This window comes from Pristiophorus japonicus, chromosome 17, assembly GCF_044704955.1.
Source record: "Pristiophorus japonicus isolate sPriJap1 chromosome 17, sPriJap1.hap1, whole genome shotgun sequence".
Classification (NCBI taxonomy): Eukaryota; Metazoa; Chordata; class Chondrichthyes; family Pristiophoridae; genus Pristiophorus; species Pristiophorus japonicus.
In genome coordinates, this window is record NC_091993.1 from 87,497,483 (window position 1) to 87,510,917 (window position 13,435).

General features: G+C 42.8%; 1 protein-coding gene across 1 annotated transcript in view; it reads right to left on the reverse strand.

Moving 5' to 3' along the window:
- Positions 1-1,312: 1,312 nt before the first annotated feature.
- Positions 1,313-13,435, reverse strand: part of LOC139227842 (neuron navigator 1-like) — a 629,647-nt gene continuing 617,524 nt past the window's right edge. The window contains exon 32 of the mRNA XM_070858918.1: positions 1,313-1,886. Within this exon, the coding sequence (XP_070715019.1) occupies positions 1,791-1,886 (96 nt within the window). The 3' untranslated portion in view covers positions 1,313-1,790. The remainder of the gene's footprint in view (positions 1,887-13,435) is intronic.

A 13,435-nucleotide genomic window follows, 5' to 3' on the forward strand; every position in this document is an offset into this window, starting at 1 on the left:
TCCTTTAAGAAAAATAATAGGAAATCAAGAATAGCCCCACCCCCCCCCATACAAACACATTTCTTCTCAGAGGAGTTATTCGCCTTGTTCAAATCCAGATGCGTCCTTTATAAATACCCACCAAGTTGGATCTCCTGGCTAGAAATGATTCCTTAGAAGTGAATCCAGTGTTCAAACACATTTCAATGGCTAACTCTTGCTAAAGATCAAAGGCCAGCAGCAAAGTTTTAAGTTGCATTTGAACAGCCAAATGGATATTCAGGATGTTGATCCTCATTCTTCTTATTAGGACTCAGCTGAGGATTGATCCATCATTCTGGCTGGGAAACATGTATTTGGATCCAAACACAAGAATATCTCCTCTTAGCATGGAAATATATTAATGGTTTTTTTTAAAATAGCCATTTTGGAGTGGTACTTAATATAGAAAGCACTTTCCCTCCACATGATGTTGCCATTTAAGTAAATCTATGTTCTGAGGAAAAGTTATGCAGTTTTATAGCATAAGCTCCGAGTTATTATTTATGCTGTGTTCGTCTATAGTGTGCCTAATAACAAGGCTTAAATACTTCAGCAGAGAACAAAAAGTATGTAATTTCTGCAATTATTTAAAAAAATAATTACTAATTTAAGTTATTATAATTATAAGGAAGGAATACTATGGTAAAGGAAAAAAAAACAGTATTTGCATTATGGGTAGCCTGTGGTACAACATGTACCACACGATCATATGAAACTATTGCCTAGCCATTGAGACACAAGGCACCTTCTCAAAGACATAAAAATTAGAAGGCAAGGAAAATTGGATTGCTCTTGTACATCTCCAAGCAGCTAGTTACAGACTGGTTTTAGCAGAGCTCCGAGAGCAGATGATTTCCCTCCTTGGAACAGTATATAGTGCGAGGGATCTTAAGGATATTAAGTTGGGGTGTTGGAGAGGGGAAAAAAGTTCCTGGCGTTAACAATATTGTTTCCATAATATACACTCACCCCTGCCCCACCCATCCTTTACAAAGCAAATTTAATAAACCACACTTTGATTGAAAAGCATGCTTATGTTTGAAGAAATGCAAAAGGAAAAGAGTACTTAAAGGTTTCCTGTTATAAATGTTACCACCTTAAGCCTAAAGCCAACTGAATGTCCTCATTTCAGAAACCATTTCACTTTTAAATTCAGGACACAAAAATGTTTCAATTACAAAGTGCACCTTTTTAGCACTTGGGAAATAACAAATTCCTGAATTAGTGGTTTCACCATGATTCACATTTTAGCTGTGCTTTTGTGCACACAAGCTGTGTGGACTAATGAGGTTTTGAACACTATAGACTGCAGAGTTTGGTGGAGAAGTCCTCCAGTCAGCACTAGTGTGACATCTGAGATGGCAGCAGTAGTGGAACAGCGATGGCTCCTATAATTGTTTGAGTTGTAGATTAGGAGTTAACCTTAATAAAGCTCACTAAAATCTTATTTGTTTCTGCTTAAATGATTGCCATGCACTTTTGAAGATTGAATTATAAAGTACAAATACAGCATTAACAGTCCATATAGTTAGATGGGTTTTTTTCCTTCCAGATGGCTAGGTAATATGATTTACAATAAATGATCACAGTTAACTTACATATGATTTTGGGCCTTAAACCTACAATTTTACCCATCAATTAATTTAGCCCCCTATCTAACTACATCTATTACAGAATATACTTCTGTTTCAGGACTACAATATCCAAAGTGTAGTTGTGACATGATTAAAAACAAGATGGCTCCCATATTCCTTGGTGTGTTTTTTCTTTCAAAGTGTTGATTGCAAAGACGATTCCAGGATATTGTCTCCTTCACAACTTTGGGTGTAATTGGCTGCCTCCTGGAGCCTCAGTAGCATAGTCATCTGCAAATATATAAAAAGGAAGAAACATTTAGGATCTAACTACAATGTATTCGACTGGTTCTAAGCAAACTCATAACAATTTGTCAGTATTAGCTAGTATATTTTGTATTGTTAGAAACATCATCATCATAGGCAGTCCCTCGAAATCGAGGAAGACTTGCTTCCATTCTAAAAGTGAGTTCTTAGGTGACTGAAAGTCCAATACAGGAATTACAGTCTCTGTCACAGGTGGAACAGACAGTCGTTGATGGGAAAGGGTGGGTGGGGAGTCTGGTTTGCCGCACGCTCCTTCCGCTGCCTGCGCTTGTTTTCTGCATGCTCTCGGCGATGAGACCCGAGATGCTCAGCACCCTCCCGGATGCTCTTCCTCCACTTAGGGCGGTCTTTGATCAGGGACTCCCAGGTGTCGGTGGGGATGTTGCATTTTAGCAAGGAGGTTTTGAGGGTGTCCTTGAAATGTTTCCTCTGTCCACCTGGGGCTCGCTTGTTGTGTAGGAGTTCAGAGTAGAGCGTTTGCTTTGAGTGTCTTGTGTCAGGCATGCGAAACAGCAAGTAAGGAGTTAACACCCAAGGTTAAACAAAGCATTTTTCAACAGAAAAGTCCTCAGACCAGACGATTTGGCAAGAGAGAGCTCTACCAGGTACTAGTCTCTGGGACAAGAATAATGGAAATGTTAACTGTTTAATAGACTCAGTTCAGTCACATCCATCATAAACATCTTTGTTGGTTCAAAGTCTGAGTTTTGGTCTGGAAAGAGTGCATATTGGCTCCTTTTGTTGGAAAGAGGTGCAGAGAGCAAGGGTTCTTTGCTACAATGCCTTGCTCTCATATTGCATTCCCAGATATAAAAGATTAGTTTGCAGGGATATGTGGTCTTCTTACAAGAGTAGCTGGTGTCATTGAACCAGAGATAATGTCTAGTGTGAAAACCCAAAAACATGACCAGTATCAACAGCATAAAGGCCAAGCGTTTCTGCTTTGGGTGCAATTGGCAATCTGGATGCAAATTGCACTCAAAACTGGGCTAATTTTCAGAAGTGGTTTTTTTGCTCAAATTCATTTGCATATCACCGAATGTAAAATCTTCCAGGAACCAGAGCAATCAGTGCCATTTTAGAACGTAATTTAAAAAAAAACTAATATTGCATTAAAAATATTTCTTGATATACTTAAGTGTGGTAACCTTTATTTATATAGCTGAAAATGTTTTTTTCCCACAGAAATGTATTTTTAATTAGTGTCTAGTCCATCACCTGTCAGCAACTATTTTTAAATAATTGAAAATGACTAAAAATACTATACCGAATCATTTGCTAGTTACATTTGTATAAAAGAGTCAGTTTCTTGGTAAATTTGAAAAGATATATTTTAAAAGCTTTTAAAATGTGTCTATTAATGTACTTGCACTCCAAAAAAGCTTAATTTTAAGTGTCTCCTCGAAGACCCACAAACCGGCGCAATTAGTACAAACTCGCAATGGTGATTCATTCAATTGGGGCAAAAGATTGCAGAAACTGGATTGGGCTGGACGTAATTTGCGCTCGATATTCCACGATCCTTTGCACTGGTTTAGCCAATTTCAGGCAAGAAGCTAACAGAAACCCCTGCCCATATAGTTTAATGGTTTTAAGGTTTGTAGGAAAGAAAAATGGTGAAATAATGCCAACGTGATTTAGAGGGTCAAGTGCCACTAAAACAAATTGTGTAGAAATGGAAAAGAATTATGAAGCAGTGGCAAATGAAAAAGGGGAGAAAAAAAGGCATGGAAGAAAACATTTCAAATGCTGAAGAATGAAGAATGGTGTGTATTTAACAGCAGGAACACTCAACTTCAGTCACCCCGATTCTTCAGTTTAAAGCCCCAAATGATAAAAATGTAAAATAATTACTACTAAGCTCTTTTGAAATCAAAACAATATTGGTTATAATGGTCAACATGTAACCAGAATCTGCAAGAAAAGAAAAGCAACAAAAGTGATCTATTCCTGCAACTTAGTTAGGATGACCTTTGGAAGAGGAACTATTATAGATTCATTGTAAATTATTGGAGGCTGTGAACGTTGCCACTTTCTTTGAACTTAACCAGCTTTACACCGCTATTAAGAGTGCTGATGTTTAAACCCTGCAGCAGCTTAATGATACACAGCTGACCAGCGAGCTCTCGGTGTAAATCAACTGTACGATGCTAAACGAAACATTCACACATTGAGCAACAGCAAGCTTGGTCTCAACAGGCAGCCAAAGCCGCAATTGATTACAGAGAGGGATGCTTCCTCAGTTAATTTAACAACTTGCAATTTAGTGACCACCACCTGTTACAAAGGCAATTTAAAGTCTAGGCACAGAGAGATAATGGTTTAAAGGCCAAATATAAACATTCTACATCATATTGTGAGCTAAGTTTATTAAATGTACAAATATCACTTTATTATTGTGTTGCTAAGGAATAAATTGCAGGGACTTTTTGCATACACCCACTGTATTACAAATAAACATTCCGGGCTGCATTTTCAGCTTGTGGCTGCCCTGTTTGCCTCGGCAATGGTGGCGGTAAGCTCTTCCGGGTGGACGGCCAGCTTTCAGCGCGTCGCTGGGATTTTCGGGGCCGGTTTCGGCAGGGCGCGGACCATTACCGCCCGGAAGAAGCGAGCTGGTGTGCAATGCCCCTGGTTGTGACACTGGCTCGATTTTTGCCTGCCGCCAGATCCGTAGAACGCCATCCTGCAATCGCCTGTGAAAGTGGGCAGTCCGAGCTATAGCGGCTGCAGTGAGGTTAGTAATTTCGACCTCAGGTAAGTGTGATTGTTTTTTTTTTTTTTTTTGTGATTTATGTTGTGGTGGCGTGAGTTATTTATTGGGAATGTTTTTGGTGGGTTTTTTTCCAGGATTTTTTTTTCTCCCCAGGCCTCGCAGAGGGCGCCGAGATTGGCTGTTTAGCTTGGGATTTTCGCTTGCTCAGCCGGCTTTGCGCCCTAAAAAAGGTGTGCAATGCCTCCCTTAGCGCTCCGCTCCACACTTGGGGCCCAGCTGTTTATTTTGCTGACTGAGGCGCAAACTTTACCGCCCTTCCCCCATTACCGCCCCGAAATGAGCAGAACCGAAAATCCAGCCCAAATAATCTTTTCAAAGGCTCAATACAAAAAGTGTGCTCTAGTGAATTTGCATTCAATATTATATACAAACCATAGTAATCTCCTGTATTATCCAGTAAATAAACAAGTCCGGGTCTAATCATATGGGATACAAATGTATCTTACTGTTTACTGTGACAACCCACGTTCCCTGAGCAATGCACAGAAATATTAGTGGTGTAAAAATAAATCAATGTATTTCTATAGATTATTCAGAGGACCATACTCTGGAGTAAAATATTGGGACTGGAACTGATAAATCACTTGAGCTTTGGTCTGATCATTTGTCACCTGAGCACCATAAGGCATTGGGTATCATAACACACTGCACTGTGTGTTATACCGTGCAAGTTACATGAAGTTATTTATTTCCCAGGAAAGCAGTGCATCAAGTAAATGGAAAACTTGGTCAACGATTCTTCCTAAAAAAAAATAATGTATTCAAAAATGGATGGGAAAGTGATTCCAAAAATATAATTTCACCTCAAGGTTGGTGTACAAAAAAAAACAAATTTCATCTTAAGATTTATGATATCCTCTGAATCCCAAATCACCATTCACTGATTATTCTCTAGTACTTTAAATTAAAAAACCAGGATATTGAATTTCCATGGGGCCCTTTCCATCTCTGGCAACAGATTGGTTGGACCCCCAGAGAATTGATATAAATGCCAATTTTTAGCTGCTTACCCTGTTGCTGCAGGAGCTGCTGTCAGAGAACTGACACAGAAATTTCAGACACAAGTCTGTTCTTTCCTCTCCCTTCTGATTAAACTCAGGCTGCCTACTTAAATTAGAGAGGGGCAAGAACTATAGAGTAGTGATAATGGGGAACTTCAACTATCCTAATATATATGAGACAGTAATAGTGTAAAGGGCAGAGAGGGGGAATAATTTCTGAAGTGTGTTCAGGAGAACTTTCTTGATCATTATGTTTTCGGCCCAACGAGGAAGGAGGCATTGCTGGATCTGGTCCTGGGAAATGATTTCATCAAGCAGAGCAAGTGTCAGCAGAAGAACATTTAGGGAACAGTAATCACAGTATCATAAGGTTTAGATTAGCTATAGGAAAGTACAGGGAGCAATCTAGAGTAAAAGTACTAAGTTGGAGGAAGACCAATTTCAGTGGGTCGAGAATTAATCTGGCCCGGATAAACTGGAATCAAATATTGGCAGGCAAAACTATAATGGAACAATGGGCTGCCTTAAAGAGGAGATGGTTCGGGTACAGTCGAGGTACATTCCCGCTAAGGGGAAAGGTAGGGGAACTAAAGTCAGAGCTCCCTGGATGATGAAAGAGATAGAGTAAGATGAAGCAGAAAAAGGGGGCGTATGATAGATGTCAGGTTGAGAATACAAGTGAGAACCAGGCTAAATATACACAGTTCAGAGGGGAAGTGAAAAAGGAAGTAAGAGGGGCAAAGAGAGAGCATGAAAATTGATTGGCAGCTAACATAAGAGAATCCAAAAATCTGTCATAGGCATATAAATAGTAAATGGGTAGTAGAGGAGGGGTGGGGCTAATGAGGGACAAAAATAGAGACTTACACATGGAGGCAGAGGTACTACATGAGTACTTTGCAGCTGTCTTTACCAAGGAAGAAGATGCTGCCAAAGTCATAGTGAAAGAGGAGGTAGTTGAGATACTGGATAGGATAAAAATTGATAAGGAGGAGGTACTAGAAAGGTTGGCTGTACTTAAAGTAGATAAGTCACCAGGATCGGATGGGATGCATGCTAGGATACTGAGGGAAGTAAAGGTTGAAATTGTGGAGATACTAGCCATAATCTTCCAATCATCCTTGGATACAGGGTGGGGGGGTGCCAGAGGACTGGAGAATTGCAAATGTTACACCCTTGTTCAAAAAAGGGTGCAAGGATAAACCCAGCAACTACAGGTCAGTTTAACCTCGGTAGTGGAAAAGCTTTTAGAAACAATAATGCGGGACAACATTAACAGTCACTTGGACAAGTGTGGATTAATTAAGGAAAGCCAGCATGGATTTGTTAAAGGCAAATCATGTTTAACCAACTTGATTGAGTTATTTGATGAAGTAACAGAGAGGGTTGATGAGGGCAATGCGGTTGATGTGGTGTACATGGACTTCCTAAAAGCCGTTTGATAAAATGCTGCATCATCGGCTTGCCAGCAAAGCTGAAGCCCATGGAATAAAAGTGACAGTGGCAGCATGGATCCGAAATTGTCAAGTAACAGAGAATAGTGGTGAACCGTTGTTTTTCGGCCTGCAGGAAGATATACAGTGATGTTCCCCAGGGGTCGGTACTAGGACCACTGCTTTTCTTGATATTTATTAATTAATTAGACTTGGGTGTACAGGGCACAATTTCAAAATTTGCAGATGACACAAAACTTGGAAGTATAGTGAATAGTGAGGAGGATAATGATAGGCTTCAAGATGACATAAACAGGCTGGTGGAATGGGCGAACACGTGACAGATGACAAAGTACGAAGTGATACATTTTGGTACAAAGAACGAGGAGAGGCAATATAAACTAAAGGATACAATTCTATAGAGAGTGCATGAACAAAGAGACCTGAGGGTATATGTGCACAAATTGTTGAAGGTGGCAGGGCAGGTTGAGAAAGCTGTTTTTAAAAAAAAAAAAGCATATGGGATCCTGGACTTCATAAATAGAGGCAAGAAGTTATGAACCACCTTTATAAATCACTGGTTTGGCCTCAACTGGCGTATTGTGTCCAATTATGGGCACCACACTTTAGGAAGGATGTGAAGGCCTTCGAGAGGGTACAGAAAAGATTTACAAGAACGGTTCCAGGGATGAGGGACTTCCGTTACATGGATAGACTGGAGAAGCTGTCGTGGTTTTCCTTAGAGCAGAGAAGTTTGAGAGGAGATTTGCTAGAGGGGTTCAAAATCATGAGGGGTCTAGACAGAGTAGATAGAGAGAAATTGTTACCATCGGTGGAAGGTTTGAGAACCAGAAGACACCGATTTAAGGTGATTGGCAGAAAAACCAAAGGCGATATGAGGAAAACTTTTCTTTATGCAGCGAGTGGTTAGGATCTGGATGCATTATCTGAAAGGGTGGTAGAGGCAGACTCAATCGTGGCTTTCAAAAGGGAATTGAATAGTTACCTGAAGGAAAAAATTTGAAGGGCTACAGGAAAAGGGACTAGCTGAAGTGCTTTTGCAGAGAGCCACACGGGCTCGACGAGGCCTAATGGCCTCCTTCTGTGCTGTAACCATTCTATGATTCTATAATTAATAAATCGGGATACACTTTTTGTTCAACCATTATAGAATGCAGACCTCAATGATTTGAGATTATTTTTTTTTAAAAACATGCAGGCACGGTTTAAGCAGACCTTACATCATCATGAAACCGGTTTTGAGCTGGAGAGGGATGTCTAATGTACTAGAATGACTCGAGCAATTTCCAAAATGACATTGTGGTTTTTCTTTTACAGGAAGGATACACTGCAGTATAAAATCATATTGATACAGCACAGAAGGCCATTTAACCCATCACCATGCTTGAGCCGGCTCTCTAAAAGAGCTCCAATTAGTCCCATTCTCCTGCTCTTTCCCCAGAGTCCTGCAAATTTTTCCTCATGCCGCCTCTAATTATTTTGCCAATTACCTTATATCTGTGTCCTCTGGTTACTGACCCTTCTGCCACTAGAAACAGTTTCTCCTTATTTAGTCTATCAAAACCCTTCATGATTTTGAACACCTCGGTTAAATCTCCCATTAAACTTCTCTGCTCTAAGGCATATAACCCCAGCTGGAAGTCCTGTATCCCTGGTACCATTCTAGAAAATCTCCTCATTCCCTCTCCAAGGCCTTGACATCCTTCCTAAAGTGTGGTGCCAGAATTGGACACAATACTCCAGCTGGGGCTTAACCTTTGATTTATAAAGGTTTAGTATAACTTTCTTACTTTTCTACTCCATGCATCTGTTTATAAAGCCAAGGACACTGTATGCCTTTTTAATAGTCTTCTCAATTTGTCCTGCCACTTCAGAGACTTATGTATGTATGCCCCCAGGTTTCTCTTTTACTGAAGCCCTTTAAAATTGTATCATTTATTTTATAATACATCTCATTTTTCCTACCAAAATGCATCACTTCACACATCTCAGTGTTAAATTGCACCTGCCATGTGTCTATCCATTTTATCAGTCTGTCTGTGTCCTCTTGATGTCTGTTACTATACCTCTCACTGTTTATCACATTTCTGAAGTTCATGTCATCTGCAAACTTTGAAATTATGCCCAAGTCCAGGTCATTAATATATATCAAAGAGAGCAGTGGTCCTAATACTGACCCCTGGGGGACACCACGGTACACTTCCCTCCAGTCTGAAAACAACCGCTCACCTCTACTCTCTGCTTTCTGTCTCTTAGCCAATTCCATATCCATGATGCCACTGCCCCTTTCAGCCCATGGGCTTCAATTTTGCTAACAAGTCTATTTTGAAAGTCCATATACACATCATCAACTCCCTCTGTTGCTTCATCAAAGAACAGTTAAACAGGATTTGCTTTCAACAACGTCGTTTGGGCTGTCGTTTATTAACCCTTATTTTTCCAAGTGCCAATAATTTTTTCTCAGATTATTGGGGCCGAAATTCAGTGCAGCCAGAAAGCTGGTGGTGTTGAGGCCTTTTTTCCCCAATTAGCGCCGCAAAGTTTGCGGCAGTCATTCGATCCAAATTCAGCTTTTTGACCACAAAAAATGTTCCACTCTTATTAGCCCTTCAAACCTGAAAGTTTGCAGTCTTAATTGGGGTGTTATTCCCACGGGAAATTCATCCTTAGGGCGATGTGGCAGCTGCCATTGCAGCACAGGTGTGAGGGAACGAGCGTATCGATGCTGCTTTGGAGAGGATGGCCGCAGCTGTGCAAGATTCGACGGAGCGTCTAAGTGCTGTCATATCTGGTGGCTTTCAGACTGTGGCTGCTTGCATGCAGTCTCAGCTGGATGTCCCCCGAGACTTGTGTGTTGCTTTTGCTATGGGGGACCTTCTGGTGTGGTGCCACAGCACCGACCTGAGCTCCTTCATATTGATGGTGGTGGTATTGTGCCGCCCCTGGTGAGTTACTCCGGCTCCTCGGGCCAGGATACGGATGATGCGCTCCCTCCGGCTCGCAGCATTCCTGGCCCCAGACCTGTCACTCCGTCAGTGCTTCCATGCTTGGCTTTGCCCGAGCCAAGTCAGACGGAACCCTCCCAGAAGGGTGTTGACCAGTCTCCAGCCGGCCCTTCCGGGCCCAAAGCTGCTTGAAGGCGGCCTAGAAGGACATCTGCAGCTTCCACACAGGGAACACAGCAGCATTTCCAGATCCATGAGGCAGCCACAGGGGAGACACTGAGGTGAAGTCGCAGGTTAGGCACATGTAAGATCATCATAGGCAGTCCCTTGAAATCGAGGATGACTTGCTTCCACTCCAAAAGTGAGTTCACAGGTGGCTGAACAGTCCAATACAGGACCTACAATCTATGTCACAGGTGGGGCAAACAGTGGTTGCAGGAAAGGGTGGGTGGGGAGCCTGGGTTACCGCAAGTTCCTTCCACTGTCTACGCTTGGTTTCAGCATGTTCTCGGCGACGAGACTTGAGTTGCTCAGCACACTCCCGGATGCTCTTCCTCCACTTTGGCTGATCTTGGGCCAGGGATTCCCAGGTGCTGGTGGGGATGTTCCACTTTTATCAAGGAGACTTGGACGGTGTCCTTGAAGCATTTCCTCTGCCCACCTGGGGCTCGCTTGCCATGTCGAGGCTTCAAGAAGAGTGCCTGCTTTGGGAGTCTTGTGTCAGACATGTGGACGATGTGGCCCGCCCAGCGGACCTGATTGAGTGTGGTCAATGCTTCGATGCTGGCCTGAGCGAGAACAGTGATGTTGGTGCGTCTGTCCTCCCAATGGATTTGCAGGATCTTGCGGAGGCAGTGTTCGTGGTATTTCTCCAGTGCTTTGAGGTATCTGCTAGAAATAGTGCACATCTCTGAGCCATACAGGAGCGTGGGTATCACTACTGCCCTGTAGACCATAAGCTTTGTACCAGATTTGAGGTCCTGGTCTTTCAAAAACTCTCCCTCAGGCAACCGAAGGCTGCACTGGCACACTGAAGGCAGTGTTGGATGTCGTCATCGATCTCTGCCCTTGCTGACAGTAGGCTCTCGAGGTATAGAAAATGGTCCATGTTGTCCAAGGCCTCACCGTGGCTTTTGATAACCCGGGGGCAGTGCTGTGTGGCAGGGTCAGGTTGGTGGAGGACCTTTGTCTTACGGATGTTTAGTGTAAGGTCCATGCTGTCGTACGTCTCGGTGACGGTGTTGACGATGGCTTGGAGTTTGGCCTCCGAGTGTGCGCAAACGATGACAGAGGATGGAACAACCTTGGATCTAGCCTGGAGGCGGCGGAGGTGGAACAGATTCCCATTTGTTACCGCTCGGAATGCTGAGCTGGGGCTGAGCCCCTGGATGAGATTTCAGTTTTCTCTGTGAATCTCAGGATCTCTATTTCTCTCTCTCTCTCGCTCTTTAGTTTTTTCCTCCCCTTTTCTCTTCCTCTATTCCTATTTCTCTCTCTCCCAAATAAATTTTCACATTCTGTTTCTCATTCTTCTCTCTCTTTTGCTTCCTCTCCCCCCTTGAGTGCGGATTCTGTGCTGAACATCCTTAGGTTTGGATCTTACCACCTTCTCTCTCTCCGCTCCACGGCTCCGAGATCTCTGTCACTCTGCACCGGCTCTAAAAGCTGGTGGGGACACCGTCAGCTGAAGGGCTGGCTTCTTCACGTTGAAAATGGGTTCGGGGGCAGAGCGGCAGCAGTGTGCACTTTTACCACATCACTACTGCCACAAGCCCCACACTGCCACGAGAGTTGGCGGTGGCCAACAACGCTGCAAGAACTCCCGGGCCAAATCTACGTCAGGGCAGCCAGTTGAGCTCAAAGTGTCGGCCATTCGATTGTGACGAATGGCAGTACTTGCTGCAAACGGGCAGTAAAGGTCCTTCCCAGGACCATGAATTTCAGGGCCATGGTCTCTAAATGTAGTTGCCATTTTTATCCCTCTCCCCTTTTTTTGAACAGGGATGTAACATTTGCAATTCTTCAGTCCAGGAGGATTAGAAGATTGTAGCCAGAGCCTCTACTATCTCCACTCTTGCTTCCCTCAGCAACCTAGGATGCATCTCATCTGGACCAGATGACTTTTCTACTTTGAGCATTGCCAACCTTTTAATTAGCTCCTCTTTATCTATTTTTATCCTATCCCATTTCTCTACTGCATCCTATTTTATTGTGGCATTGGCAGCATCCTCTTTTTTAAGGCAACAGATGTAAAGTACTCCTTTTGTACCTCAGCCATGCCCTCTATCTCCAAAAAAAAATCAATTTTTGTCCCTAGTTGACCCCAACCTTTCTTTGTCAACTCTTTTACTATTTATAGGTTTAGACTATTGGGTTCCCTTTTATGCAACCTGCTAATCTATTCTCGTGCACTATCTTTGCCCCTCTTATTTCCTTTTTCAGTTCTCCTCTATACTTTCTGTATTCAGCTTGATTCTCCACTGTATTATGAGCCTGACATTTATCATAAGCTTCCTCTTTCTGTTTCATTTTAGCCTCTATATATTTAGTCATGTAGGGAGTGTGGCTTTGGCTGCTCTTCCTTTTCCCCTCATGGAAATGTGTCTATCTGTACGTGAACAAACCCCTCTTTGAAAGCTTCCAACTGCTCAGTTGCTGTTTTACCAGCCAATCTTCGATTCCAATCCACTTGGGCCAGCTCCCCTTTCTACTCACTGAAATTAACCCTCCTCCAGTCAAGCATTTTCACATTTGATTTTCCATAACTACTGTAAACCTAATTATATTGTGATCATTGTTTCCCAAATGTTTCGCAATGAAACATGCTCCACTCGTTCCAACTCATTCCACAGAACCAGATTGGGTTCCTCGTTGGGCTGGAAGCATACTGATCAAGAAAGTTCCCTTGTACATATTTCAGGAATTCCTCCCCCTCTTTGCCCTTAACACTGCTATTGTTCATCTCTATGGCCATGATCTCGCCAACTGTGGCGAGACAGGGATGGCCATGATAGGTGTCGGGCGGTGATGCCGCTCCTCGCTCCAGCCCGCACTGTATGAAAAATCCTCCAGTGATGAGGCTTGTTAAGGAGGTTCCCGGCCAGCTGAAAGGAAGCAGGTCTGATGAAGTCATTTAATGATACATCATCAGCCAGTTTCCTTAAAGGGACCAGGACCACATTGATTTTGACAGTTGTTCTGTCAGTGTTCTGCAGCATAAAGACCCAGGAGCAGAAGGCCCCGAAACTCCGGGAACAACAGCTACTTTCGTCAAAATGATTGCAGTTGGAGGCGTCCGTCCTTGTAACCAGGAATATTAAGTTCCCAATTCTCCACC